Source organism: Capra hircus, chromosome 23, assembly GCF_001704415.2.
Source record: "Capra hircus breed San Clemente chromosome 23, ASM170441v1, whole genome shotgun sequence".
In the NCBI taxonomy this organism is placed as follows: Eukaryota; Metazoa; Chordata; class Mammalia; order Artiodactyla; family Bovidae; genus Capra; species Capra hircus.
In genome coordinates this window covers 38,291,232-38,316,763 of record NC_030830.1, presented here as the reverse complement: position 1 = coordinate 38,316,763, position 25,532 = coordinate 38,291,232, and the positions used below count along the sequence as shown (strand labels likewise).

Sequence of the window (25,532 nt, the reverse complement as noted above, 5' to 3'; positions counted from 1 at the left end):
CTAATAGAATTTTAATGATCCTATATGTCCTTTCCTATGTGACATGGACAGGATTCCCACTCATCCCAGAAAACAACTAAACCAATTGTTCATTTCCCCCCAAATCCAAAGTGAAGTTGTGCTTCTGATACCACTTGGGAGCCAGCTACTAGCTGGGGCTCAAGAGGAAGGACAGAAGCCGAGCTGTGGACACGGGGCTCCCTGGAAAAGAAAGGATGCGGCACTAAGAAACAACCCCTTCCAGGAACATCCTTATTTGGCAAAAGTGACCCCACGCCTGAGAACTGCAGGGGAGAGGGCAGTCACAGCGTGTCACTCCACCTGCCCCCCGCACGGATCACATCTGCCTCCACAGGCACCCATCCCACGCTCCGAAGACAGCAGCCAGACGCTGCCACACCGTCATTCCCACGGACTCGCTCTGGGCCACCACGGCCAGGGCTCTCCTAGTGGTCAGGCATATGGTAACCCCCCAGACGCGTCCCCTAAATACACAGATACACCAAGCAAGAGGGAGAGGTCAGAGCAGTCCATGCTTTGAAGGCTTTGAGAGAGAAGGGGACTAGTAAGAGTGCTAGTAAGAGTGCTTCTAATACTGCCCAGTGAAGGCTCTCTGAATACAGTGGGTGTTTAATACATGCCAGTGAATGAAAGAGCTGCCAGATGGAGAGGATGGAAAAGTCAGAGAAAACCATGATCAATGATGAGCAAAGCCACGACAGGGTGCCTGTGAGCCCAAGTACAGTGGGATTCATTTGATGACCCAGCGTTTTCCACCCAGGAAACTTCACAGTGAAAGACATGGGGGGAGAAGTGCTCACTGAGATGCCCCAACTGAAACAGTCTTATCAACGCACGGCTCCTTCCTGACCCCACAGAAAAAGTTCCCTGAAAGCACGCGACTTACCAATGAGCATTTCATACATGATCACCCCCAGCGACCACCAATCACAGAGCTTGTTGTACCCGGTCTGCATGAACACCTCAGGAGCAATGTAGTCAGGAGTGCCTACTGTGGAGAAGGCCTGAAACACGCACCACAGGTCAGGGAGGCCTGGCAGGAAGGCAGACGCCCAGAGTTCTGTCCTAGAGACCAGAGGCTAGAGACCACCTGGAGCTCCCCACAGACTACATAAGCAGGAAGACCTCTCCACAGCTCTTCCAAAATGAAAATAAAGCCTTGTCAGTGAAGTGAGAGGCCATTCACTCAAAGGCAGAGGTCAAAGGTATCTGCCAGGTGTAACAGTACTGTAATAGACTGCGTGCCCAGTGTATGCCAGGCTCTGATCCTTCTATGCTTATGAGCCTATGACAAAACTCAGCAGCGAGGACTCTAGATAAAACTCTGACGCCCAAAACAGCTTTGCCTAAGGCCTCAGAACTAGACAGGCAGTAGACCCCCGTTTGGAAATTAAAGGTAAAGTTACAAACTATTGGTCAAAAGTTTACAAATATCTACTTACCAAACTGAAACATGCATGTAATAGTTCTTAGGTGGTTATTTTCTAAATTCAAATAATCTACTCTCTTACACCAGGTCTGCAATACCAGGCGAAGCCCAGTCACAGGCTTCCTGTGCTCAGCGTTTGAGAGCTTACCAGTGGTGAAAGCTCAGATCTAAGTGCTTCACACATTATACAACTTGTAAAGTTAAAAGCCACAGCTGTGTGGTGTTTTAAAAAATATTATGAAACAGTGCAAACATGTAGGAAAAAAAAGCACAGACAATACAACATCCATGTACCCATTACCTATATTAAAGAAAAGTTAATAACCTGTGATATTTTTCTCTCAGGTCACTTGTCTTTTTAAAAGAAACTATGTAAATGAGAAAAGTGAGACTCCTTCCCTCTTCACTGAAGTCATAACAATCTGACGTTGCTGTGTTAGGACTGTATAGAAATTTGCATAAATGACATATTACTCCTTGCATATTTCAACTCTTAATAAAGGGTTTCATACTGTGCTGTATTATTCTACAATACTACAACTTGCTTTTTTCTTCCACATTATGACTGAGATTTATTCATGTAGCTCTTAGTTCACCCATTTCGCTGCTGTACACTACTGTGACATTATACAAGTGACACAATGGTTTTTATCCATTCTTCTGTAAAGGGACACTTATGCTGCTTCCAGTGTTTCACTCTAACAAGTAACACCTGAATAAACATTCTTGTAACACCTCCTGGGCACTGGGAGTATTGCTGGGTCTTCCATTATGAGCATCTTCAACTCAATGAGACATCTTCCAGTTGTCCTCCAAGGTGGACAAGTTGTCCTCCTCTTTAAACATGCCCAGTGGGGATAGCTCTTGGCGATCCACTTTCACCAACACTTGGCTTTGCCAGACTCTTCAATTTTTACCAATCTGATGAATATGAAATAGGATCTTGCTGTTTTCATTTGCAAGATCTCTAGTAAGGCTGAGTGCATATTCATCTGTTAATCAGACATTCAGTTTTCTTTTTTTTTCAATGAATTATTGTTCAGATCCTTTGACTATTAGCTTTTTTTCCAGTTGCATCACCTTTTATCATTGACTCATTGGAATTCTTTTTTAACTTAAACAAACAAACAAACCTTTTTCGGCCTCACAGTTTGTGGAATCTTAGTTCCCCGACCAGGGACTGAACTCTGAGCCTGGCAGTGAAAGCTCAGAGTCCTAACCACTGAACCGACATGGAATTCCATTCCTCTGATTTTAAAAAGTAATTTTGCCACGAGTCTCTCCAACTGAGATCTTAGTTTTGTTTTTGAGCTTTGTAAAAATGGTATCATTCTACATGCAATCTTCTGCTTGCTACTTGATTTTTCCTCTATTGTTTTTAAATTTGATCCATGATGTCACATGTGGCCGTTGTTCAATTATTTTCACTGCTAACCAATATTCTATTCCAGAATGCAACCATTTTCCTGTTGATGGACACTGGGTTATTTCCAGTTTTCTGCTATTATGAATATGCAATAAAACATTCTTATAGATATCTCCTGGTTCAGAGGTGCAAGAGTTTCTCCAGGGCATCTGACTAAGGGTAGGTACGCACATGAACTGGAAGATAATTCCAAAGGAGTTGGACCATGTGGCTTGCCTCTTATTTTGCTTATATTTTTCAATATATAAATTATTTTTCTTTAAAGTAGTAAAATACACTAAGTATTCCTTCACAATTTATACTTCTAAATTATCTGCATTATTTCTCAGTATGTTATTTAAGAAGCCCTTACTGAAGTCATACACATATTGCCTTGTATTTTCTTCTAAAATTTGTAAAGTTTTATTTTCCACCTATAAGTTTTTTGTGTCTACTGTAAGGTAGGAATTCATTTTTTCTATATGAATAACTGTACATTGTTTTCTTTCAAATATCCATGTTAAATAACATAAATGCCACTTTTTTTAATCTTTCAATTTTGAAATATGGATTGGGCTTTCCCCAAGAAGCATTAATATTTTAATTCTAATTATAAAAGTTAAGAAACTATAGAAACCCATCAAATTAGTCTAAATATATTCCAGCAAAGCTGGATGTTAAGTAAATCCTATTTGTCCGAAGATTTCCATTATAAAACTGAGATCTCTTGCTACAAAAAAAGGAACTTCAAGATACTAAGGTATAAAAAAAAATCAGAGCCCCTCCTTGGGAGCCCACGCTCACTGCCCCACCTGGTAAGTACAGGTAATCAGGGACCGCCCCCTTCCCAAACCTCTGTTTTCCACGCTGACCTGACGTGTCCTCCAACTTCAAGCTCTTAATACCTCAAATCTGTACTTTTTTTTTTTCCTTTTGTTGTCTGAGTATTGTTTACAGTGTCCATTGAGGCTGTGCTAAAAAGTTTTGTTCACTGTTAAGAGTAATTTCAGATGTGTTGCAACTTACTATTTCATTTAGCATTTTAGGGGAAATAGCAATTTAATTTCTTTCTTAATCACTTCTGTAAATTTTACACTTAAAAAAAATTAACTGACAAAGGTTAGACGCATAGATGTACTTCAACTTTTACCTCCGTTTAATAAATAAATTAAGGTTGACTCATACCTTGTGGCTCAGTTGGTAAAGAATCCGCCTGCAATACAGGAGCCCTGGGTTTGCTCCCTGGGTTGGGAAGAGCCCCTGGAGAAGGGAAAGGCTACCCACTCCAGTATTCTGGCCTGGAGAATTCCATGGACTGTACGGACATGACTGAGCGACTTTCACTCATACCTATGTCCTGATCGGTTACTGGTCTAACAATCACCCAGGACCATGCTGGCACTACAAATATTAGAATGGAATTTAAGCAGCCAAAGATGAAGGTAAAGCCTCCACTTGTTTTCTGTGATTTTCAACAGATTGAAAAGTAACAGGCTGGGTGAACAACTACATGTGTTAGGCTTACCCTACTAAGCATTAACTTATATTAACCTTCCACTAGCAGAATGGAATCACTTACGAAAGGTCAAAAGCACAGGGTTAAATGACCTTTTGAAGACTGACTAAAGGCAGCTTTATTTCCAAGTTATCAAAGGAGGTAATAAGAGGATGACCACTTCTACTGTAGATAAAAAGGCAAGAACCTTAACCAGAGCATGAGAACCTAAGTTTATTCAAATTAAAGAACAGTAAATATTAAAGGTCATTTAACTCCAAATGTAGAACTTGTGGAACCTCCTTCCTTATAGACCTATAAGGCATTCCTAGTAAGTTTGACATGACTCTCTGGTTTATGTCAAAGAGCATAAAGCTTCTCAGAGTATGAGGATAATTTAAGGTATTTAAGATTAATTACCCCCTAAATAAAAGTGGCCAAAGATTAAATCTTAGTTTGCTTTAAAAAAATTTTTTTAAATCACAAAAGATTCCTTACCTTTTGTTACCTTCCAAAACACAGATAAATATCAGTCTCCCAGTAATGGAGGAGCTACTGTCTAAGAAACAGTTTCTTAGGTAGAGGGTCTCAACTTTGACTGCACAGCAGAATCACCCAGAGCCCTTTAAAAAAACCAGGTACCCAGACTATATACCCCAAACCAACTGCATCACAATCTCCTGGGGTGGGACCCAGACCAGACATCAGTATGTTCTTAAGTTTCCCAGGTGATTCTGGTGAGCAGCCAAGGCAGAGATCTACCGCTCTGTGACAGAAAACAGAAGCATCTGAAAAGATTTGTTCCCAATGTTCCCTAATCCTTAACAACCTATGTAAACGGTGCTTCAACCACCTATAAAATTTAAACATTTAAAGAGTATCAGAATTCCTAAGAAGGCTATGATGTGGTTAGGTATACCAAACTTTAGTATCCCCAAATTAATGTTAGAAAAGATATCAAAGATTAATCTCATTTACTACATGTCCAAAAATGTTTGGTTTAGGTTAATGCCTCTCCCAGGGCCCAGGTTTAACAAAAACATCATAATATTCAAAACATGGTCTTAAATGGACCTCAAATGAATCCAAAAAATGCAAGCCTTTCCTCTGATTCTTTCTTAATCCTAAGGCTTCCAACCTTCACATATGACTAATAGGTACTTACTAGCAACCTATTAAATGAATTATTAGAAATACCACAGAGAACCCTAATTCAGTGTTTTAGTAAGGACTCTAGCCAAAACACAGTATTTGGCACACCTGCCAAGTTACAACTGTGTACACCAATAAGCAGAAATGCCACTATTTCTAGAAATACACAAACATGATCATCATTCCAAGTTAGTCACGGTTTCCCGTCCTTGCCATTCTTATTTTCTAATGACCCACTGCCAATTTAGCTTTACTATTTTCAATTTGCTATTGGGTTTCTTGCAAAGCCTAATATGTAGGGATATACATTCCTACTACATCTGGTCAATAATTTTCCATAACCAGACACTGGGATATGTGCATTTTAATTTATGAACCAATGAATCAGAATAAAAGTTTGCCTAGACAGAACATTTCACTGGTAAATTTGCACTATTTAAATAAGTTCCACCATGTTACTGAGGTAATGCAATAATGTTATTTACTTTTAAGCTTATGGGGCATAATTTTATGTGTATATACATGAATTATTAAAATAAGCATTTCCCTTAAATTGCTCTCCAATTTTTAATCACCAAGTTCTTTTTTCTGCCATAACATAGGAAAGGGTGGGGCAGGCGAACTGACTAAGTGAATCACACGCTTGAGAACCACAGCCTTGAGGTTCTGGGTAGGTATTTGTACTTAGTTTCAGTTTGAGAGAACTCCACCTCAAATATAACCTTTACCACCATAAACAGAGGGAAAAGATAGAAGAGGAAGGAAAGCAGCTGTCACCAATGTAAAAGGTCAGAATGAGGTCATCCACTGAAAATGTCACGACCGAAACAACCTCATTTTATATCTGCCCTCCTTCAAAATACAGCTTTTGGTGCTACCAATGTGACAAGCCTCCCTTAAGGTAATTTAAAACAAGGAATAGGTAAGCTGCAAACACTTATCAAATGCAAATTTATGTGCATATTTCTAAACTGGTTCATACTTGGTTTGTAGCATTTAAGAAGCCACAGATATTACTTACTAGCTGACGTCTATTTCTTTTCCAGGTTTCTGCTTTCCTTTTGGAGTTCATGTTCTGAAAAGCTAAAAGTAGAGAAAACAAGTTCTAATAAGCAAAGTTCAGCACTGTTTACTACTTTTTTAGGCTCTGGTTCAAGCCACAGGAGACCCTCAAGTCTCGCTTTTCCTCCCCACACACCAAGAACTCTGCATGATACTGCTGCTGCTACGTCACTTCCGTCGTGTCCGACTCTGTGCGACCCCACAGACGGCAGCCCACCAGGCTCCCTCGTCCCTGGGGTTCTCCAGGCAAGAACACTGGAGTGGGTTGCCATTTCCTTCTCCAGTGCATGAAAGTGAAGTCGCTCAGTCGTGTCCGACTCTTAGCGACCCCATGGACTGCAGCCCACCAGGCTCCTCTGTCCATAGGATTTTCCAGGCAAGAGTACTGGAGTGGGGTGCCATTGCCGTCTCCTCTGCATGATACATTTCCCAGCAAATCCGTAAGCCCCAGAGGCGCTAAAGCATTAATTTAAAATATCATGCAGAAAGTTGTAAGCCACACTTCCCTGGAGATAATATGACCAGAGAGGAGGACAGGCCTTAAACAGAATTACAGGGAACTGAATCAGAATCACAGGGAATTCAGTCTCATCAGAGAGAGGCGAAGGTCCCAAAGTGGACCTAAAACATGCACATTTCAAATTACTATCAAATTTCCAAGAGTAGTAACTCTTACATAATCAGAGACTTCTGCATATATTACACACTACAGACATAGCTTCCCAAGCATGAACTGTAATTTTACTACACAGTTTCAATGGTGTGGGGCTTCCCTGGTGGCTCAGCTGGTAAAGAATCTGCCTGCAATGCAGGAGACCTGGGTTCGATCCCCGGGTCGGGAAGATATCCTGAAGAAGGGAATGGCAACCCACTCCAGTATTCTCGTCTGGAGAAGTCCATGAACAGAGAAGCCTGGTAGGCTACAATCCATGGGGTCACAGAGAGTTGGACAGGACTGAGCGACTAACCCTTTCACTTTCACTTTTCAACAGTCTGGCAGAGTGAAAGTAACTTGCAAGCTCCTTTCTGCCGTGACAGAAAGAAGCCAGTGGCAAATCTAACCTGGAGTTGTTCCCAGGATTTTTTCCTCTACTATTTTTGTTTGCCTGCTCCTTGTTCATCCTTTGTAACCTTCTCCAGATAGCTCCAAAGAATGCTTGTTGGGACGTCTGCCTTAACACATTTGGTGGCCTTCATCTTCTCTCACCACACAGTACAAATCACAAGCAAACCTGGGAAGGTATTTTTATTCTCGGAAGACTTGAACTGTGAGAATCTCCTATTCCACCCTGCATATTCTGGTTACCAGGGGGAATAGCTCTTCCAGGGATAAAAAGGCTACCATCACTATTAACACTTACTGAAATCACTGGGGAGGCTGTGGTTCAGATTCCTATAAAATTCTGTCCTATGTGCTTTTTTCAGTCCTGTGCAAAGCCCAAAGTCAGAAAGCTTCACATGGCCCTATGGAGAAGAAACAAGGGAAAGAACAGATGAACATTCATGGATGTGGAAGAGAACGTTATCTTCTCCAGCTCCGTGCATCTTGTGGAAGAGAACGTTATCCTCTCCAGCTCTGTACATTACCCATTACGGCTCCACAACCAAAGGTTGCTGCTGCTGCTTTGATTATGGGGAGAAATATATACTAGCAAACGAATAAAAGATTACTCCAAATCCTATTATACAAATATTATATGTTTTGGGTGTATCCACAGCATCTAGTTTTACCTCTTAAACTACCTCAATCAATATTCTGTTTCTTCAAAATTGTTTTTAATGTCTATATAATATTCAAATGACTCAGTATATCACTGTCTGCCTATCCCCACAATGCTACTTAATCCAATCTCAAGTCACGTGGATTACAATAAGCATCCCCCTGCCAGAGAGGGCCCGTGTTCCCAACCTAGTCAGGCATGATACAGAGGATGGTCTTTATAGAAGGCTGTTTGAGCAAGTCTTTATTCACATAGCTTTTTCTCCACTTGAATTATTTCATTGGGACAAATTCCAAGGAGTAAACTGTTCCAAAGACAAAGGGAACCGACTTCACTGTACAGTTCTTGGTAAGTGTTGCCGTACTGGTTTCCAATCCTAAGTCTCTGCCTTCACCATTCTCCTCACACCTCCTATGAGCCAGGCACCATGGCTTTACATGTGTTGTCTCATTTATAATTCTCAAGCCACCTTTCATAGACTCAGAGTCATTAAACGACTTGCTGGTGAAATGGCAGCACCAAAGCCAGTAGTCAAAGCTCTTTCTCTCCAGACCAGGATTATTTAACCTCTCCAACCCCTCATTTCATCTGGAAAATGCGAATCATGGTATCTTCCTGGCACGAATGGTGAGAATTAAGGCTTGTAAGGCTCCTTCCCTGGTTCTCTAAGGTAGAAGAGGGTGTTCTAGGGGTGGTGAGATTTTGCACTGCAGGACATTTGGTCCACACCAAAAAGTCCTTGCTATTTAGTTCTGTCTAAAATGGATGTTTTGGATTGGACCAAATTTCAAGGAACTTTTGTCATGAACCAAATGGCCACAGTCAGGACCAAACGTCCACCTACCAAAAGTTTAGGTAGATAAGGAGGTAAAACTGAAACTAGGGGAGCAACTCTTGCTGCTGGGAGCAACTCTACACTGCTCAAGGCCACACAATCAGGAGTGATGTGGCCAAGGACTGAGCCCTGGCGGCTTCCCCATCTGTGGCCTTTGGTCCCTAACATATAAACATCCCAGGGCACAAGGCTACAGAAGCCTTGCTCAAGAGTAGCTTTCTGTGCTGTTTTGGTTTTTTCAATTTCATTAGGTTTGGCTCTGTGTGCACACACACAGGCACAAGCATAAAAAGTAAACTACCAAAGATGGCTTTGAGCCTACTAACCTGCTACTTCCCTTTCAGATTTGCAAATAACCTGTTCTACAAGCCAAGGAAGTGTTTCACAGTTTTAATTACATGTTTTACCTAGACAACTCCAGAAGAGTCTTAAAAAACAAGTGCCTGGAGCAAATGCTGTTCAAACCTAGATTTTCAGAGAACTCTGTAGCACTTCTCAGTATACAGCAGGAACTCAAAATGTCTACATTTTCACCAATATGGCTAAACACATAAATGAGCCCTCCTCTACAAGTCTGGGCTGGCATATTGTAGAGAGCATGTCTGCACCAAACAGGTGTCGCCAGTCCTCCTCAGCTAGACTAAGTCCCCAGCTCTTGGTCTTCAGTATGTTTGCTGGCCTTGAACACAGACCTAGCCTACAATGAAGCCAGCACTAAGGCACTGGGTACAGGACCAAGGCATCTGAACCCAAGACAACACAGAGTAGAGCTACTACTTTATTAAAATATGTCTGAACTTAAGGAGAGAAAAATAATCTCATACACGTTACCATTTCAAAAGCAGAATATCAAGCTATTTACTTTGAGGATGCTAAACTGTACATAAACTGACATAAAGAGAAAGCTATTGAAGCTATTATACTAAAATAGTTGTTACTGGGACTCCCCTGTGGTCCAGTGGTTAAGAGTCTGCCTACTAACATAGGGGACACGAGTTCAATCCCTGGCCGGGGAAGGGTCCACAAGTCAGGGGGCAGCTAAGCCTGCGCGCCACAACTGCGAGGCCTGCATGCTGCAGCTGCTGAAGTCTGCCCCATGGAGCCTGTGCCCTGCAAGAGAAGCACACAGGGAGAAGCCCCACATCCCTAGTGGTGAACAGACTCCACTTGCTGCAACGAGAGAAAGCCTGAGCACTGGACAAACACCCAGCACAGCCAAAAGTACTTTATTTATTTAAATAAAAAATAATAAAATATTTTGAACAATGACATTACATTTTTCTTCTTTATAGCTCTCTGTATTTTTCAAATTTTCCACTATGTTTGTATATTATTATAATGAAGAAAAAGACTATTAACCAGAAGAAATTATTGGACAAATCTCCTACTCTCTCGAAACAGAAAGATTAAGGTTTTCAAAGGAAGTAGACTAAAACTTCAGATTTTTTCCAAAGACTGTTATCAAAAGACAGTAAGAAAGGAAAATACCCTGTGAATTAAATTTACTTTCCTACTTAAAAGAATTCAATCTAGACAACAATTCTATGTACCAGAACACAACAATCTAGAATTTTAAAGCTGGAAGGGACTTTGGAGCGCTTCCCAATCAATATATTCACTTCACAGATGAGTGAGGTCCAGAAGGTGGAGGAACTTGTCAAGCAGTATCAACAACACAGCAGCACAGGGATTCTCTTCCGATGTGTTGGAAGGTTAAGAGTCAGGCAGCTCAGTTCATGCGCGTGTCTAAGGATAACTACAAAGAGGCCATCACAGAGGCTGAGCAGGACTCTGCTTTACGCACAGGGCGCAGCGTTTGGAAGCTGAGCTTTGTGACAGATTACTGTTGCTGCCGCCGTGCTTCCTAGTTCTAGGCTGGGATCCTCAACAGAGGGGTTCTTGACAGGGGATGCGTTAGTGTAGTTAATCATATGAGAAGATGACCATCTTTGGCTTCATTACAAACAACTTAATTTTATGCTTAATAATTTTTCAAAATGTTCTTTAAGAGGAAAAATCAATCAAATTATGGAATTCATAAGCCTTTCTTACCTTTAAAAAAAAAAAGAAAAAACACCAGGGAGCTCACAGCTCCGCCTACTGTGATTACAAGTCATGCAGGTTGGGTTAAGGCAGAGGCTGCTCAGACAGATAAAGACACACTGGTCAGCCTGCACCCCTCACAGTACCTTGCTGTCCAGGAGAAGGTTGTCTGGTTTGATGTCTCTGTGGATGAATCCAAGCTGGTGAATAGAGTCTATGGCTAACACTGTTTCTGCTATATAAAACTGAGTCTCCTCTTCCGTCAGCGTGTCTTTCTTCATCAACAGGGTCATCATGTCCCCTGGAAACAAGAAGATACAAAGTACACACACACACACACAAAACAGTATGAGTAACAGCCAGTTTTCAGATATGTCCCTCCTACCTGCCACCATAAGGCAGGGCTAAATAGGCCTCTGCTGTGTCCCAGAGATGACCTACTATGGGCGGAAATGCCTGACATGAGCAGAAATGGTAAGCAGTTTCTAACACTTAAAAGATAAAATTCACAGCCACGGATGGCAAAACACTTTCACTAAGCTAACTGATGCTGACCCCTGAGCAGTGATTCCCACTTTACTGTGGAGAGAGAAAGGAAATTTCTCCCACACTAAAATAATAAACCAATCAATCAATAAATTGGCTTAAGACAATTTTTTGGACTGGGGAAAGAGCTACTTTACTTTTCACTTGGCACAAATACCTACAAACTTCTCTAAGGCGTTACCACATTCTAACAATGGCTGTACTGCCATTATTAGACAGGCTGAGTGAAGTGAAAGTCACTCAGTCATGTCCAGCTCTTTGCGATCCCATGGACTATACAGTCCATGGAATTCTCTAGGCCAGAATACTGGAATGGGTAGCCTATACCTTCTCCAGCAGATCTTCCTGACCCAGAAATCGAACCGGGGTCTCCTGCATTGTAGGAGGATTCTTTACCAACTGAGCTCTATCAGGGAAGCCCAAACAAAAACATAAAAATCTGGGGAGGCTGAAAACAAGCTTTCCATTGTCTATTCACAGAACACTAGAACATATATGAAAAAGTAGGATTTAGGTAGCAAAGTGTCAGTCAACAAAAGCTGTTGTAAATATGAACAGTAAATGCTACAGACTAGGATGTATAATAACTGCCTCCCAAACGTGCATAGTGAACACCTCCCAAGATCAGGGGGGTTTGTTCTCCAGTGCTTATTTGTGGGTACAAAATGCTTTATGCAACTTTTACAACACAATGTCAGTATTTTAGCAGTTAAACAGTAACTTCGTTAGTTTTCTGCAAAGTCAAAATTTAAGTATTTCTGCTTAATACCATCAACATACAATGGTGAAAAAAAAGATTCTGGTCCAACAGTCAGATGAAAGCAAAGCAAATATGAATAAACAGTTTAAAGGTAAAAGAAACAGGAAAGATTCAGTTCACATTGCATAGAAAGCCATTTATGTTAGAAAATGGAAAAGAGACAGAAACCTCGGATTTTAATAGCGTGTCATGCTGCTTATTTCTGACTTTGAGGGAAGGAGAAAAGTGGGTATTTTCCCCTCGGGCAAAAATTAAGGCACTTATTAAGATGCTCCCAAAACTTGAAAAACATGATTTCCTAATCACTCCTGGAAGCCACGCATTCAACCTGGAGGCACATCAGTGGGGCCAGCTCTGAGGTACCTGTGTGGCCGTAGTGCAGCGGCCCAGGAGAGCAGCCAGTGGCCTCACCTGTGCGAGCGCACCCACATGATCAGAGCACTCAGGCCAGCCCCACCGAGTGCAAAGGGCAGGGTCCAGGGGACACGGGAAGCTACGGAAGACGGTGCAGGTAAGGCTTGCGGAGACGCATGTCAAGGGGCTGGCTGGTTCCTGAGCTGGTTCTTACTCCTATTTAACAACTGACATCTAAATGTTAAAAAGTTTCTCCTCATTCTGTCATATAGATTCTTTCCTAACCTTCATCAGCTGTTAATAAAAAGTACTGATGACCCTAGATCTAACTAAAGGTTGTCACCAGATCAAATATTATGCCACAATTAGATTAGCTTTGGTATAAAAGCAAAAAAAGAGAAAGTTCTTTTTTTTTTCCTACCAGTATGCTCACAGTTTATCTGCTCACTGGGAAACAGACCGTGTTCCCCAGAACAGACGCATGTTCTATTCTGGGTTTACTTTGGAGCTCTTACAAGATGCACATGCCAAGTCACCAAAAACTTTACATTTCAGAAATAAGAAACAGATTGTGACTACTAATGTACGTAGTGAGAAATTCACTCTTTATAAATTACAAGGGGGAAAAAAAAGTTGAAGCAAAGAATGTAATAGCTTCAATATTGTCACTGGGTAAACAGACTGACAGAGGGACAGGCAAAGCTCCTAGTTTATTTCTATATATTTAAAAAGAAAATAAATATCCATCTGAAATCACGAGAATGAATGAGAGGGTTACTAAAGCTGTAGAAAGGCACTCAGCACAGACAGATTACTGACCTCCTTTACAGACCTAAAAAGATACAGAAAGCAACTTTGTGAGCACGGTTAAAAGTAGAAAGGAAGGTTAATCCATGTAAGAGAGAAACCACAAAACAAAAAGGAAAAATGACCTTTCATCATCAAGTAATTACCTCCAGGCAGGAACTCCATGATTAGGTAGAGGTTTAGCTTATCCTGAAAACTATAGAACATTTTCACAACCCACAAACTGTCTGCCTCCACTAGAATGTCACGCTCCGCACGAATGTGGCCAACCTGGAGGTACACGCATTGGATTAATGACAAGCCTTGCTCTGCTTTATCAGACTGCATATTTGCTTAAACAACTTAAATACTGTTGAGTATTAAATTGTGATGATGTAAAAGATACAGCTTATGCTTAGGCAAACCTACGAACTCAAAATTGACAACATTTGACTTGAAGGTATTCAGTAATGAAAACCTGAGTGATGAAAGGCTTGAAAATTGCAAAAATCAACAGCTTTAATGCAAACGGAAACTTTAACAGTGTTATAAAGTGAACCTCTGATTAGTTAAAATTACCATTCTTTTAGTATCTTTTGTTCTAATAATTCTTTTTTGATAAAAGTAAATCCCCAAGATGAGACTCTCTAAGCAAATCCTGTCTCAGGCCTTCAGAGACATCTGCGAAGACGCTGCCTTGACAATCCCAGATGCTGTGATGCCACAGTACTCGGTCACAGCTGTGCACACGGGAGGTACTCAGTTCTTTTATTATTTTTTTTACTTTACAATACTGTATTGGTTTTGCCATACATTGACATGAATCCGCCACGGGTGTACATGAGTTCCCAATCCTGAACCCCCCTCCCACCACCCTCCCCATATCCTCTCTCTGGGTCATCCCAGTGCACCAGCCTCAAGCATCCTGTATCAAACCTAGACTGGCGATTCGTTTCTTACATGATAGTATACATGTTTCAATGCCATTCTCCCAAATCATCCCACCTTCTCCCTCTCCCACAGAGTCCGAAAGTCTGTTCTATACATCTGTGTCTCTTTTGCTGTCTCGAACACAGGGTTATCATTAACATCTTTCTAAATTCCATATATATGTGTTAGTATACTGTATTGGTGTTTTTCTTTCTGGCTTACTTCACTCTGTATAATCAGCTCCAATTCATCCACCTCAGTAGAACTGATTCAAATGTATTCTTTTTAATGACTGAGTAATAGGTACTCAGTTCTTACTGAACTAAAACATGAGAACAGCTAAAAAGAGTTGTAGATTCATTTATGACACTGCCAGTTTTCTATTTTTACTGAAATATTTAGCTAGGGAGACCAAGTTGCCAAAGGTTTGGGAGGATTACTTTATTAATTTATTATAATCAAGTTGACTTCATCTACTTTAAATATACAATAATAATCAAAACACTACTGCATATCACCAAGTCCCACCCCTTTTCTTCTTGTATAAGTGCTGTTAAGTTGCAAGACTGGGCTGAATCAGATCTAAATTTATTAAGACTCAGGCTGATCCCTGAGTAGAGGTTTTTATCTTAACACGTGCTCCAGGGTGGGACTTCCTATAGTGTTTGGAGGTGAAGATATACCACGTTTACAAATTGGTACTTCTACTGGCAAACTCAGCCCCTGGTTGTTGTTTTGTTTGACAGGATGTTCTGCGTGCTTGTCTTAATGGAATGTCTTCAGCAAAGCCAGGCGCTCTCTATTCCATTCAGACATGGACCCCAGAGCCTGCTCTCCTGTCTTACACCTAACCTGCCTCATCTTTCCATGCTCACTCCTATGGGCCTAAAACGCCTATTGAGTTTTCAGTTTCTACTAAAACTGTTTTCAAGGAAATTTTTAACTTCAGTGTTTTAGAAATTTTACATTTTTACATCTCTACTTATGGCATGAGGGTGGGAAAAATGGAAGAAGGTAACGGTGATAAGGAATGGCGCTACAGAACTAGGATGAAGCCCAGTAAAGACCTGAGGAAATGCTCACGCCACTTGCTGGCTCTGACCCAGGCAGTTACTACACAAAGACTGCACAAAGCTGACTTCACCCCCCTGTTCCGTTGGCTCCTGTGAAGGCCTCTGCCTACTGCATGGACACATGGAAAAGGACAGGCGTGACCACTGTTGCTTGTCACTCACCTTAGAGGGCCGGACCGTGACTGCAACATTCCCAGTTTGTCACAGGCAAAGCTGCAGGCACGGTGACCACACCCTGCCCTTTTCTCCTGGGGCTGAACAGCAAATCAAGAACTCAAGGTCTAGGGGTGGAGTCAGGCGATTTTACGGGAGGGGTGGGCTCTGGATTCCCTTTCCCCTGCTCCATAAACAATGAGTGGGGTGGAGATTATGTGCCAGCTGTGACCCAGGGCACTAGGAGAGCAGACGGAACAGTCTTTGGGTTCATCCTACCTCTACACGGGCATCACAACCAGAGACTGTCCTTTTGCACAGGAAGAGAAATGGGAAGAGACTAGCTAAACACTGGTCTCTCATCCTCTAGAATTCATTTTCCAGGTAGCAGAAACTTCCATCTTGTGAGACAGAATAACAACCAGAACTCTAAATAGGTAGCTATAATTCCTGCTCAGTTTCATAAAAGCAAATAAGAATTTTTCCTCTGGAGAGGGCACCTATACCTATAAGAAGTCAGGCTCTGAATCTGTACTTTGTCAGCCCCACTCAGAAGTGATGGATTTGCCCCACAAAGCTGCTGCCTGCTTCAAGACAGCTGCCCCAGGTCAAGTCTGTGGCCGGAAACTTTAACTGGACCATGCTGAGATCAACCCTAGGGAGCTGAGTCCATCAGCAAGAGGAGCTAACGATTTAAGTGAATTCATTTAAACTCCTAATTCGAACAGACACTTCCTTCATCTTCACGTAGTAAGTCTTTAGAAACTGATTTTGAAGAAGGTACAGTACTTGACAGAATGTCTTTAAACAGTATGTTTGGATCATCCTCTGTTACCACCTGTTACCTCTATGAAGGATTCGTAAGTGGAAGTTATGTGTACTTCTCTTTACAATTTTCCTCTACTGTTCATCTGATAAAGAAATACTGTGAGTCTTGGTTAAAACTACAGGAAACATATCTTGTAAAAATAAAATTTACTTGTGACATACAAACTATACAGACTAGTCAATACAGCTTCACAGTCTCCTTTCCAAGATTAACTGAAGCTCCTACAATGTCAATACCCTTGTCACACTGATTTTTAGATACATTAATAGGACTGGTGTGCATTTTGAATAAGGTTGGTGTTAACATGTAATGTCTGAAGAACTACTGCCAGGGTATTTGCTACTTCTGACCAAAATTCCTGGGAGTCTAAAGCTTCTGGGTAACATAGGAAAATTAAAGAGAAAATTAAAATCCCAAATTTTGAGCTAGCACTTAAATGAAGGGCAGAAAAGCCTTGGTGATTATAGCTCCTCTCAAGTGACTGGAAGGATTGGGTGTGGGGCCAGCCTCCATCCTGGCTCTGAGGTTCTGTATCTGGAGCTCTCCTTTCCAGGAGGGTCTTTCTGCCCTCCTATAGCAACTGGTATTTTACAGGATATTTGCAGGCATTGCCCACTACAATCTGTTCTGCTAAATTAAACCAGATTTATAGAAAATCTGCATTCTCACTTTTAATATATACTGTCTAATATTTAAAATCTTACTTATTCTGCATAAAGTACTGGATGCAGCTTATAAATCTATTTGCAAAGTAGACTTGAAGTTATATAAAATATTCTTAATCATTAAATGAGAGTCTGCACTACTGTGCCACCTTCATTATATTTTTTCAAATTCATTCCCAAAGAAGACTGGCCTCTCTCACGTAGTGATAAGCCACTCAGAAGATCCAAACTGGGTTTGCATGAATTTACAGAATGAAGCACGTTAAGGCCTATTTTGGATCAAACGCCAAATTTTAATTTCTAAGTCTCAGTTCCAAGGTATAATACACATCTTTCCTTAACATTCTGTAAGGAACATGCTACCATAGTAAGTACAACCTCAAAACACAGCTCCTAATGACAAGGACAGCTTGTGATCAACTGCGAAACACAAATGGCAGATGTTTCTCTAGATTTTCAACTTTAAAAAGACTGTGCATAATATCTTAGGCATTATTTGTACCTAAAATATATGTAACTGGTTCCATGGGGGGTGGAGAAAGAAAAGTAATATTATATGACAGGGCTAAAGAAAACTAAAAGAGGAATATACCCTTCAATTAAGCAGAAAGAACAGTTTTAGAAGACAAAAATTCGTCAGATGACTAAAATCACTGCTACAATTGTGCCTTACCTGCTCTTTTTCAAGCATATCTGCTTTACGAAGTATTTTCATTGCATACACATGGCCCGTATCTTTCTTCTGAACAAGCCGCACCTAAATATTATAAGAGATACACCAACAGTTCACGATGCCAAACTAATGCTTTCATGTGTAATAAGAAATCATATTTAAACTGGAAAAGTACTGCAATTTTTATAGAAGCAATAACAAAGCAGAAGAAAATGGTTTTCAATGTTTCAAAATGGATAATACATAGTGAGGTCAGTGCCGAAACACCCTCAGATGTCTATCTCCACCTCTGAACAGCTCTGGCTCCCTAGCTGAACAGATCAAGCTAATTCAAAATCCTCACTTTGGACTCATTACACCCATGACACATGTCATCCAGTCAGCTCAAAAATACCTAAGGAAATGTTTACAACAATGTCTAAAACAACAGCAAAAGCTAAGGCACAGGAAAAAAATGCCTGGCAGTGGGGGAGGAACTAAAATGTACAATTAGGGAAATAAGAGTTTTCTGTAGCTCTCCTTTCTCTTTTTTATTTTCCTTTTTTTTTTTTAAGAGAGAGAGAACAGATAATTTATGATGAAAAGAAATGGTCTGCAAACCCAAACACAACTCCTCAGCAAGTCCCTGCACATCCCCACCTCCTCCCACAAGACAAGTATGTTTTCTTCTCCCTAAAACACTCTTATTTTCCTCGAGTCCCACGTCCCCTCCTCATTGAACATAAAGCTCTTTTAGACGTAGTCCTGTACCTTTTCCTCTCTCAAGAGGCCAACAGGGATTCTGAACACTGAGGGATCAATTTAATCTTTCACCTGTGCCTTTGAATATGCACTCACATTTCCCCTAGGTGCTGGTTTTTAATAATGTGCTGCTCCTTTTGTATTTACAATGATGGTGAAACTACTGCATCAGCAGGTCGTTCACTTCGGGTGTTTTCCACAAATGGGGAGGATCTTGCACAGGCTCATTCAAACCCTCCCCAGCAGATTGCTCTTGTGACCAAGCAGGACGCACTTGGACAACCAGCTGGGACAAAGCTACAAATGCTTTCATTCTCTACCACCACCCACATTAACTTATTTCTATAAATTGTTTCCCAGGGCTATCTTTTCCGAGCTGTACCAATCTGGCAGGAAGAAATAAAGGGTGGAAGTATGCTGCAAGTTTGCTCTTGGAAAGGCAGTGTAACGGGAAAAGCAACAGCTTTGAGATCAGGAAGACCTCGGCCCCACTTTGGTACCATTGCCCAGTGGATGTGTAACACTGGAACATTATATATCCCCTCAGGTTTAACCACATCATGTATAAAATATTAGTCATGATTCTAGGAAAGAAGCACTCACTAAGCAATAAATATTGATTTCTTTCTACCTATCAACTCTCCCTCTAGATGAATACTTAAAGCATCAACATCATCTCTAGCAAAACAGAGAAGAACAAGCAGATCCCTGGGACAGTGAGAGGGCAAGAAAAAGAGGAAAGAGAGCAGGTAAGACTCAGGGCTCAAAGCCGGGCCCACCCACTCCATGCTACAGTTCTATCAGCCATCACAAGCTCACGTTACGTTAGTAGCTTCAATGTGCTGTGGGATTCCTGTATTTGATAAGTAGCTCTGGTGTTTTTACCTCACCAAAGGCTCCTCTGCCTATTACTTTTAAAGACTCAAAATCTTCCAGTCCAAGTCTTGTTCTCTTCAAACGAAGAAACTCTGTCTCCTTCCGAGCGTGCGCTGATCTCCGGAGTCGTTTCTAATGTTTAAATAGAGAGGGAGAGAAGTGGGAAGGGACTCTGCAACAAATCTTATTTGTGGTTTAGCCCACCCAGAAAGCAGGGCCCCGCCAAACTAAGCACCATCTGTTCACACAGGATAGCACAGCAGAAGGACCCTTAGGAGGTCAGCCCTGCCTCCCAGCCCTCAGACACAATAACCACACTGAACAGAGGACGCCTCCTCTGTGGACATGGATGAACCTTCTTCACAGCCTGCTACTCTACTATTCCTAACGTGGAAGGATAAACTATCAACATTTTCCTTTAACTTTTCTTATATACAAGTATGGTTTTAAAATTTCTCTCTGGATTTTTTACACATTATGGTTCATTTTATGCATTAACTTTCTATCGTTCCTACAAGTCTTGGGTATTTTTCACCATTTTCCTGGGTTCTGTGATTCATTCCTCCCTTTGAGAACACTTCCATAGCCATTTCAGTTCTTTTCACAATTTCTTATTTATTTTCTGCCACATCTGTGGGCTCTGGGGGGAAAGGCTGATTCGAGAGGTATTTCACCTTGACAAAAATTTCAGAAATTTGCTCCACTTCTATGGAGCGTTTTCAGTGAATTAAAAATGCTAATTTGCTTTTTAAATTTTTTAATTTTATTTCATGTCTTCCTTTTCTTGGAATTCTAAAGCTAATTTATTTACTACTACAGAGCCTAGAAGTCATCCTTCCTGGTATTTAATGATCAACTTCTCCCTGTGCATGAGTACCCAAATCCAGAAGCACACCAGCCCTCATAATTTCCTGTTAAAAGTCAAAACCCTTCCTCCATGCGCCAATGCTAACAACTTGCTACACAAGACATGATCTGCCAGGCTTGGTTTCAAGGAAAATTTTCCAATATTAATTACCTCTTCATCCTTGAGACCTTCTTCTTCCATCACTTTTTCTAACTTCTTTTGTCTAAAAATAAAGACATATGAAATTAACATCTGAATGATAACTTTCCGTTACTTTATGCACAATTTTTCTTAACTGATAGAAACAGGTAAAACTCAAAATGCTTCATTAAATCAACAAATTACAGTTACTAAGGCAAGTGAAAAAATTCTCATCCTTTGTTAGTTCTACATTTTGACAAAAATTGTTTAAGATGTTAATGCAACAAAGAATCTAATTTCAAAATGTAAAGTTCTCTCTCTCTCGGTGTGGTAGTTCCTCCTTAACAAACCACCAACAGCTGGTGTCTGATAACCTCTTCTATCAGGGTGTTTTTCTCCCTGACCCCAGACTGAAATCTACTTCCTTTATTTTCACATCTTCCTCCTCCTCCCTGCCACAAGCACAGTAGTAACAAAGGTAAACACAGAATTTGGAGATTTAAGGGGGGGGGGGGGGGATGTTCAAAAAAGGTAATCAGTGGCACTGATAAAACTTAAAAGACTCAAAACCACAAGGAACAGACAAAACAAACAAACAACAACAAAACAATACCAAAAAGCACCAAAAAAAAAAAATCTTGAGATTCTAAATCCTTGGAGTGCGATACCTTAGAAACTGCATCCAAGAATATTTTTGACCTATAGATTCATACTGACCTGATAAAACTAAGAGAAATAAGTAAAATTTCCTTATAACTAGTTCCACACATCTGTTATTTATTCTGCATAATAAATGAAAGCACAGGGGCTGGAATCTCCTCTCTCCCTGTCAGCACCCCAGGTAACAGGCCAGCTGAGCAGAGCAGGGAAGAACAGACATAGAGGGCAGACGAAGCACCGTCATGTGGTCTAGGCCAGCTGAGGCACCCTGCACCTCGAACACCACGCGAGGATGGGTGACTCTTAGTCTGTACACAACTAGTAGCTACTAGAGGCGTGTGCACAACGGAATGGTGTGATGAGGTTTCTCTCTGAGAATGGCAGCCTGTAGTAATGAGCTGATGGACTATCAGGAAAAGCAACAGACAGAGGAGAGAGGAGACAGGGGACAGAAGTGGGAAGGGACTCTGGAACAAAAAAAGCTATCATGAGTCAGATGGACAATAAAGACCTGGAACTAGGGCTGGAAACTCAAAATGATGTGAACAGAATCACTGCAAAGATGACCAGTTGCCAGAGGAGTCAAGCGAACAGTCTTTGAATTTCTTGTGTGAGAGGATAATGATGCCAGTAACTACAGGAACACACAGAGAGGAACATGGGACAATAATGAGTTTTATTTTAGTCAATGAATATTTACTGCAATACCAGTATTTAGTGAAAATGAATATTTTTATTTAATGATATTTATTTACTATTAGAAATCATATTACAATACAAATCCACAGGCTTGGATGATAAACAAGAATTTGTGTCCAAACTCCCAGGAAGTGAAAAGATCTACTGCAACTCTGAAGGAAGAAGAAAGCATCTGCATGACTCCCAGTCTGCCCACTCCTCTTCTCCTGGTTCCCAGAATGTCTGCGGCTATGCGTCTACGTGTGCATACACATCGGAGAGAGAAGGCCGTACCACTGGTAACTTCAGGAGTGAAAATTAATTCCATTTTTGTGGTTAAATAGTTGAAATTGGGAAGAGTAAGAAGAGTAAACGCAAAAAAAAAAAAAAAGAGTAAACTCATGGTAAGAACTATAAGAACTCAACCCTGGTCAGCTACTTTTGGGCCCTGAGTATCAAACACCATCATACTGACTACATGTTCTCTGAATGATCACGCCAGACGGTGACAGCAGTCTTAACATGCTATCACACAATGTATGTTACAGAGACAGCTCCTTCTGAATTTTAAATCTAAATTCAAACTGTAAAGTATTCTACACTGCCGCTGCAAGTGTAATTAAACTGGTCTCAGTAGATAATCTGCTTGAGAGTAAAGTATTCAGCAGCATCAACATCTTGAACACCACCAGCTTCTTTTCTTTTCAGGCCACTGCGTGCAATTTGTGAAATATGAAATCTTAGTTCTCCGACCAGGGATCAAACTTTTGGGCCCTCAGGCAGTGAGAGCTCGGAGTCTTAAAACTGGACTGCCAAGGAATTCCTCTCAGATTCTTTTATTAGAGAAAATATCCAGAAAAAAACCTACCATCCAAAATGATCCATGGTAATGATTCACTGGGACCAAGTCAAAGATCTTGAAGACACCAAAAATGGCATAAAACAGTGACATCTTACAAAAGGCTTATGAATCACATCCTCTGTGAGACAATACCACAGAGTTACTAACTTGTTAGACTCATGTTGGCATTGTGATATAAGAAAATGGCCAGGCTTTTGGAGATGCATATTGAAGCAGACAGGACTAAAAAGACAGATGTTTCAAATTTGCTTTAAAACACAAGCAAGAAAAAATAAAATGAAATAAATGAAACAAATTTAGCAAAGTCCTGCCAATCACTGAACCTGAGGGCTGACTGTATGAACAAAGGCGGCTCCTCCACTACACGTCTCTGGTTGCAGGGCCAGGGAGCTTAACACCCCAGCCTCTGGTGAGGTCACTCCAGCTCAGCTCCAATGTTCCAAACCAGGACCCTGAGGGGGAGGAGGCACTTCCACACAGAGGCCACACCCAACACCACCCAGCAAGGCTTCCATGAGTTCCCTTTATTAGGGTGTGAGACCATTTTCCACATGAGACAGTAAGTTCTTTTGAAGACAAGGACCACATCTGAAACCTCCTTCTCCACTAAGAATAGTACTTTGTACATAGCAACTTTTTTAAGATGTCTGTTGTTAGTTGCTTAGTCGGGTGTCCAACTCTTTGCGACCCCACGGACTGTAGTCCACCAGCCCATGAAGTTTTCCAGGAAAGAATATGGGAGTGGGTTGCCATTTCCTTCTCCAAGGGATCTTCCCGACCCAGGGATTGAACTCGGGTCTCCTGCATTGCACGCAGATTCTATACTCTGAGACACCAGGAAAGCCCAAGATGTATTTACTAAATTAAAAAAAGAAGCATCACAATGTACACACACATATTCATGACTACTTCTTGTAATCAGCCCCCCTTACTATACCTAATTTAGACTCGCCTCCAACACAGCTTGATTCAGAGGCAACAGGGATGGGAGGAAAGGCTAGTCCACTCTACAAGCGAGTTGAGTGGGCAATATTTCTAATTTCTGCAGATGAGTCACTTAAAACCAGGGAAATGGTATAGAAATAAACAGTGGGTATCGCTATGACCAGAACTGAGAATTATCCAGAATTACTCTAAAAATGAGTATTACAGAAATCTTTGAAAATCTCAACAAATTAGTTTGACCGATATCTAGTCAGTTCAGTTGCTCAGTTGTGTCCGTCTCTTTGCGACCCCAGGGACTGCTGCACGCTAGGCTTCCCTGTCCATCACCAACTCCTGGAACTTCTTCAAACTCATGTCCATCCAGTCCGTGATTCCATCCAACCATCTCATCCTCTGTCGTCCCCTTCCTACCTTCAATCTTTCCCAGCATCAGGGTCTTTTCAATGAGTCAGTTCTTCGCATCAGGTGGCCAAAGTATTGGAGTTTCAGCTTCAGCATCAGTCCTTCCAATGAATATTCAGGACTGATTTCCTTTAGGATGGACTGGTTGGATCTCCTTCCAGTCCAAGGGACTCTCAGGAGTCTTCTCCAACACCACAGTTCAAAAGCATCAATTCTTCGGCGCTCAGCTTTCTTCACAGTCCAACTCTCACATCCATACATGACCACTGGAAAAACCATAGCCTTGACTAGATGGACCTTAGTCAGCAAAGTAATGTCTCTGCTTTTTAATATGCTGTCTAGCTTGGTCACAGCATTTCTTCCAAAGAGTGAGTGTCTTTTAATTTCATGGCTGCAGTCACCATCTACAGTGATTTTGGAGCCCAAGAAAATAAAGTCTGTCACTGTTTCTATTGTTTCTCCATCTACTTGCCATGGATTGATGGAACTGGATGCCATGATCTTAGTTTTCTGAATGTTGGGTTTTAAGCCAGTTTTTTCACACTCCTCTTTCACTTTCATCAAGATGCTCTTTAGTTCTTCACTTTCTGCCATAAGGGTGGTGTCATCTGCATATCTGAGGTTGTTGATATTTCTCCCAGAAATCTTGATTCCATATTGTGCTTCATCTATCCTGGCATTTCACATGATGTACTCTGCATATAAGTTAAATAAGCAGGGTGACAATATACAGCCTTGACATATTTCTTTCCCAATTTGGAACCAGTCTGTTTTCCTTTCTGGTTCTAACTGTTGCTTCCTGACCTGCATACATATTTCTCAGGAAGCAGGTAAGGTGGTCTAGTATTCCCATCTCTTGAAGAATTTTCCAGTTTGTTGTGATCTACACAGTCAAAAGCTCTGGCATAGTCAATAAAGCAGAAGTAGATGTTTTTCTGGAATTCTCTTGCTTTTTCTATGATCCAATGGATATTGGCAATTTGATCTCTGGTTCTTCTACCTTTTTTAAATCCAGCTTGAACATCTGGAAGTTCACGGTTCATGTACTATTGAAGCTTGGCTTGGAGAATTTTGAGTATTACTTCGCTAGTGGGTGAGATGGGTGCAATTGTGCAGTAATTTGAACATTCTTTGGCATTGCCTTTCTTTGAGATTGGAATGAAAACTGATCTTTTGCAGTCCTACGGCCATGGCTGAGTTTTCCAGATTTGCTGGCATATTGAGTGCAGTACTTTCACAGCATCATCTTTTAGGACTCGAAATAGCTCAACTGGAATTCCATCACCTCCACTGGCTTTGTTCATAGTGATGCTTCCTAAGGTCCACTTGACTTCGCATTCCAAGATGCCTGGCTCTAGGTGAGTGATCACACTATTGTGGTTATCTGAGTCATGAAGATCCTTTTTGTATAGTTCTTCTGTGTATTTCTGCCACGTCTTCTTAATATA

The 25,532-nt window shown here is 41.1% G+C and overlaps 1 protein-coding gene across 3 annotated transcripts in view; it reads right to left on the bottom strand.

Moving 5' to 3' along the window:
• The window catches only part of STK38 (serine/threonine kinase 38), a 44,170-nt gene that overhangs the window by 3,944 nt on the left and 14,694 nt on the right, over nt 1–25,532 (bottom strand). For all 3 annotated transcript variants that reach the window (XM_018039064.1, XM_005696274.3, XM_018039063.1), the window contains 8 exons: nt 20,568–20,619; nt 19,559–19,681; nt 17,933–18,016; nt 13,777–13,900; nt 11,310–11,464; nt 7,926–8,028; nt 6,524–6,585; nt 908–1,025 (listed from right to left, as the gene is read on the bottom strand). In XM_018039064.1, the coding sequence (XP_017894553.1) occupies nt 908–1,025; nt 6,524–6,585; nt 7,926–8,028; nt 11,310–11,464; nt 13,777–13,900; nt 17,933–18,016; nt 19,559–19,681; nt 20,568–20,619 (821 nt within the window). The remainder of the gene's footprint in view (nt 1–907; nt 1,026–6,523; nt 6,586–7,925; nt 8,029–11,309; nt 11,465–13,776; nt 13,901–17,932; nt 18,017–19,558; nt 19,682–20,567; nt 20,620–25,532) is intronic.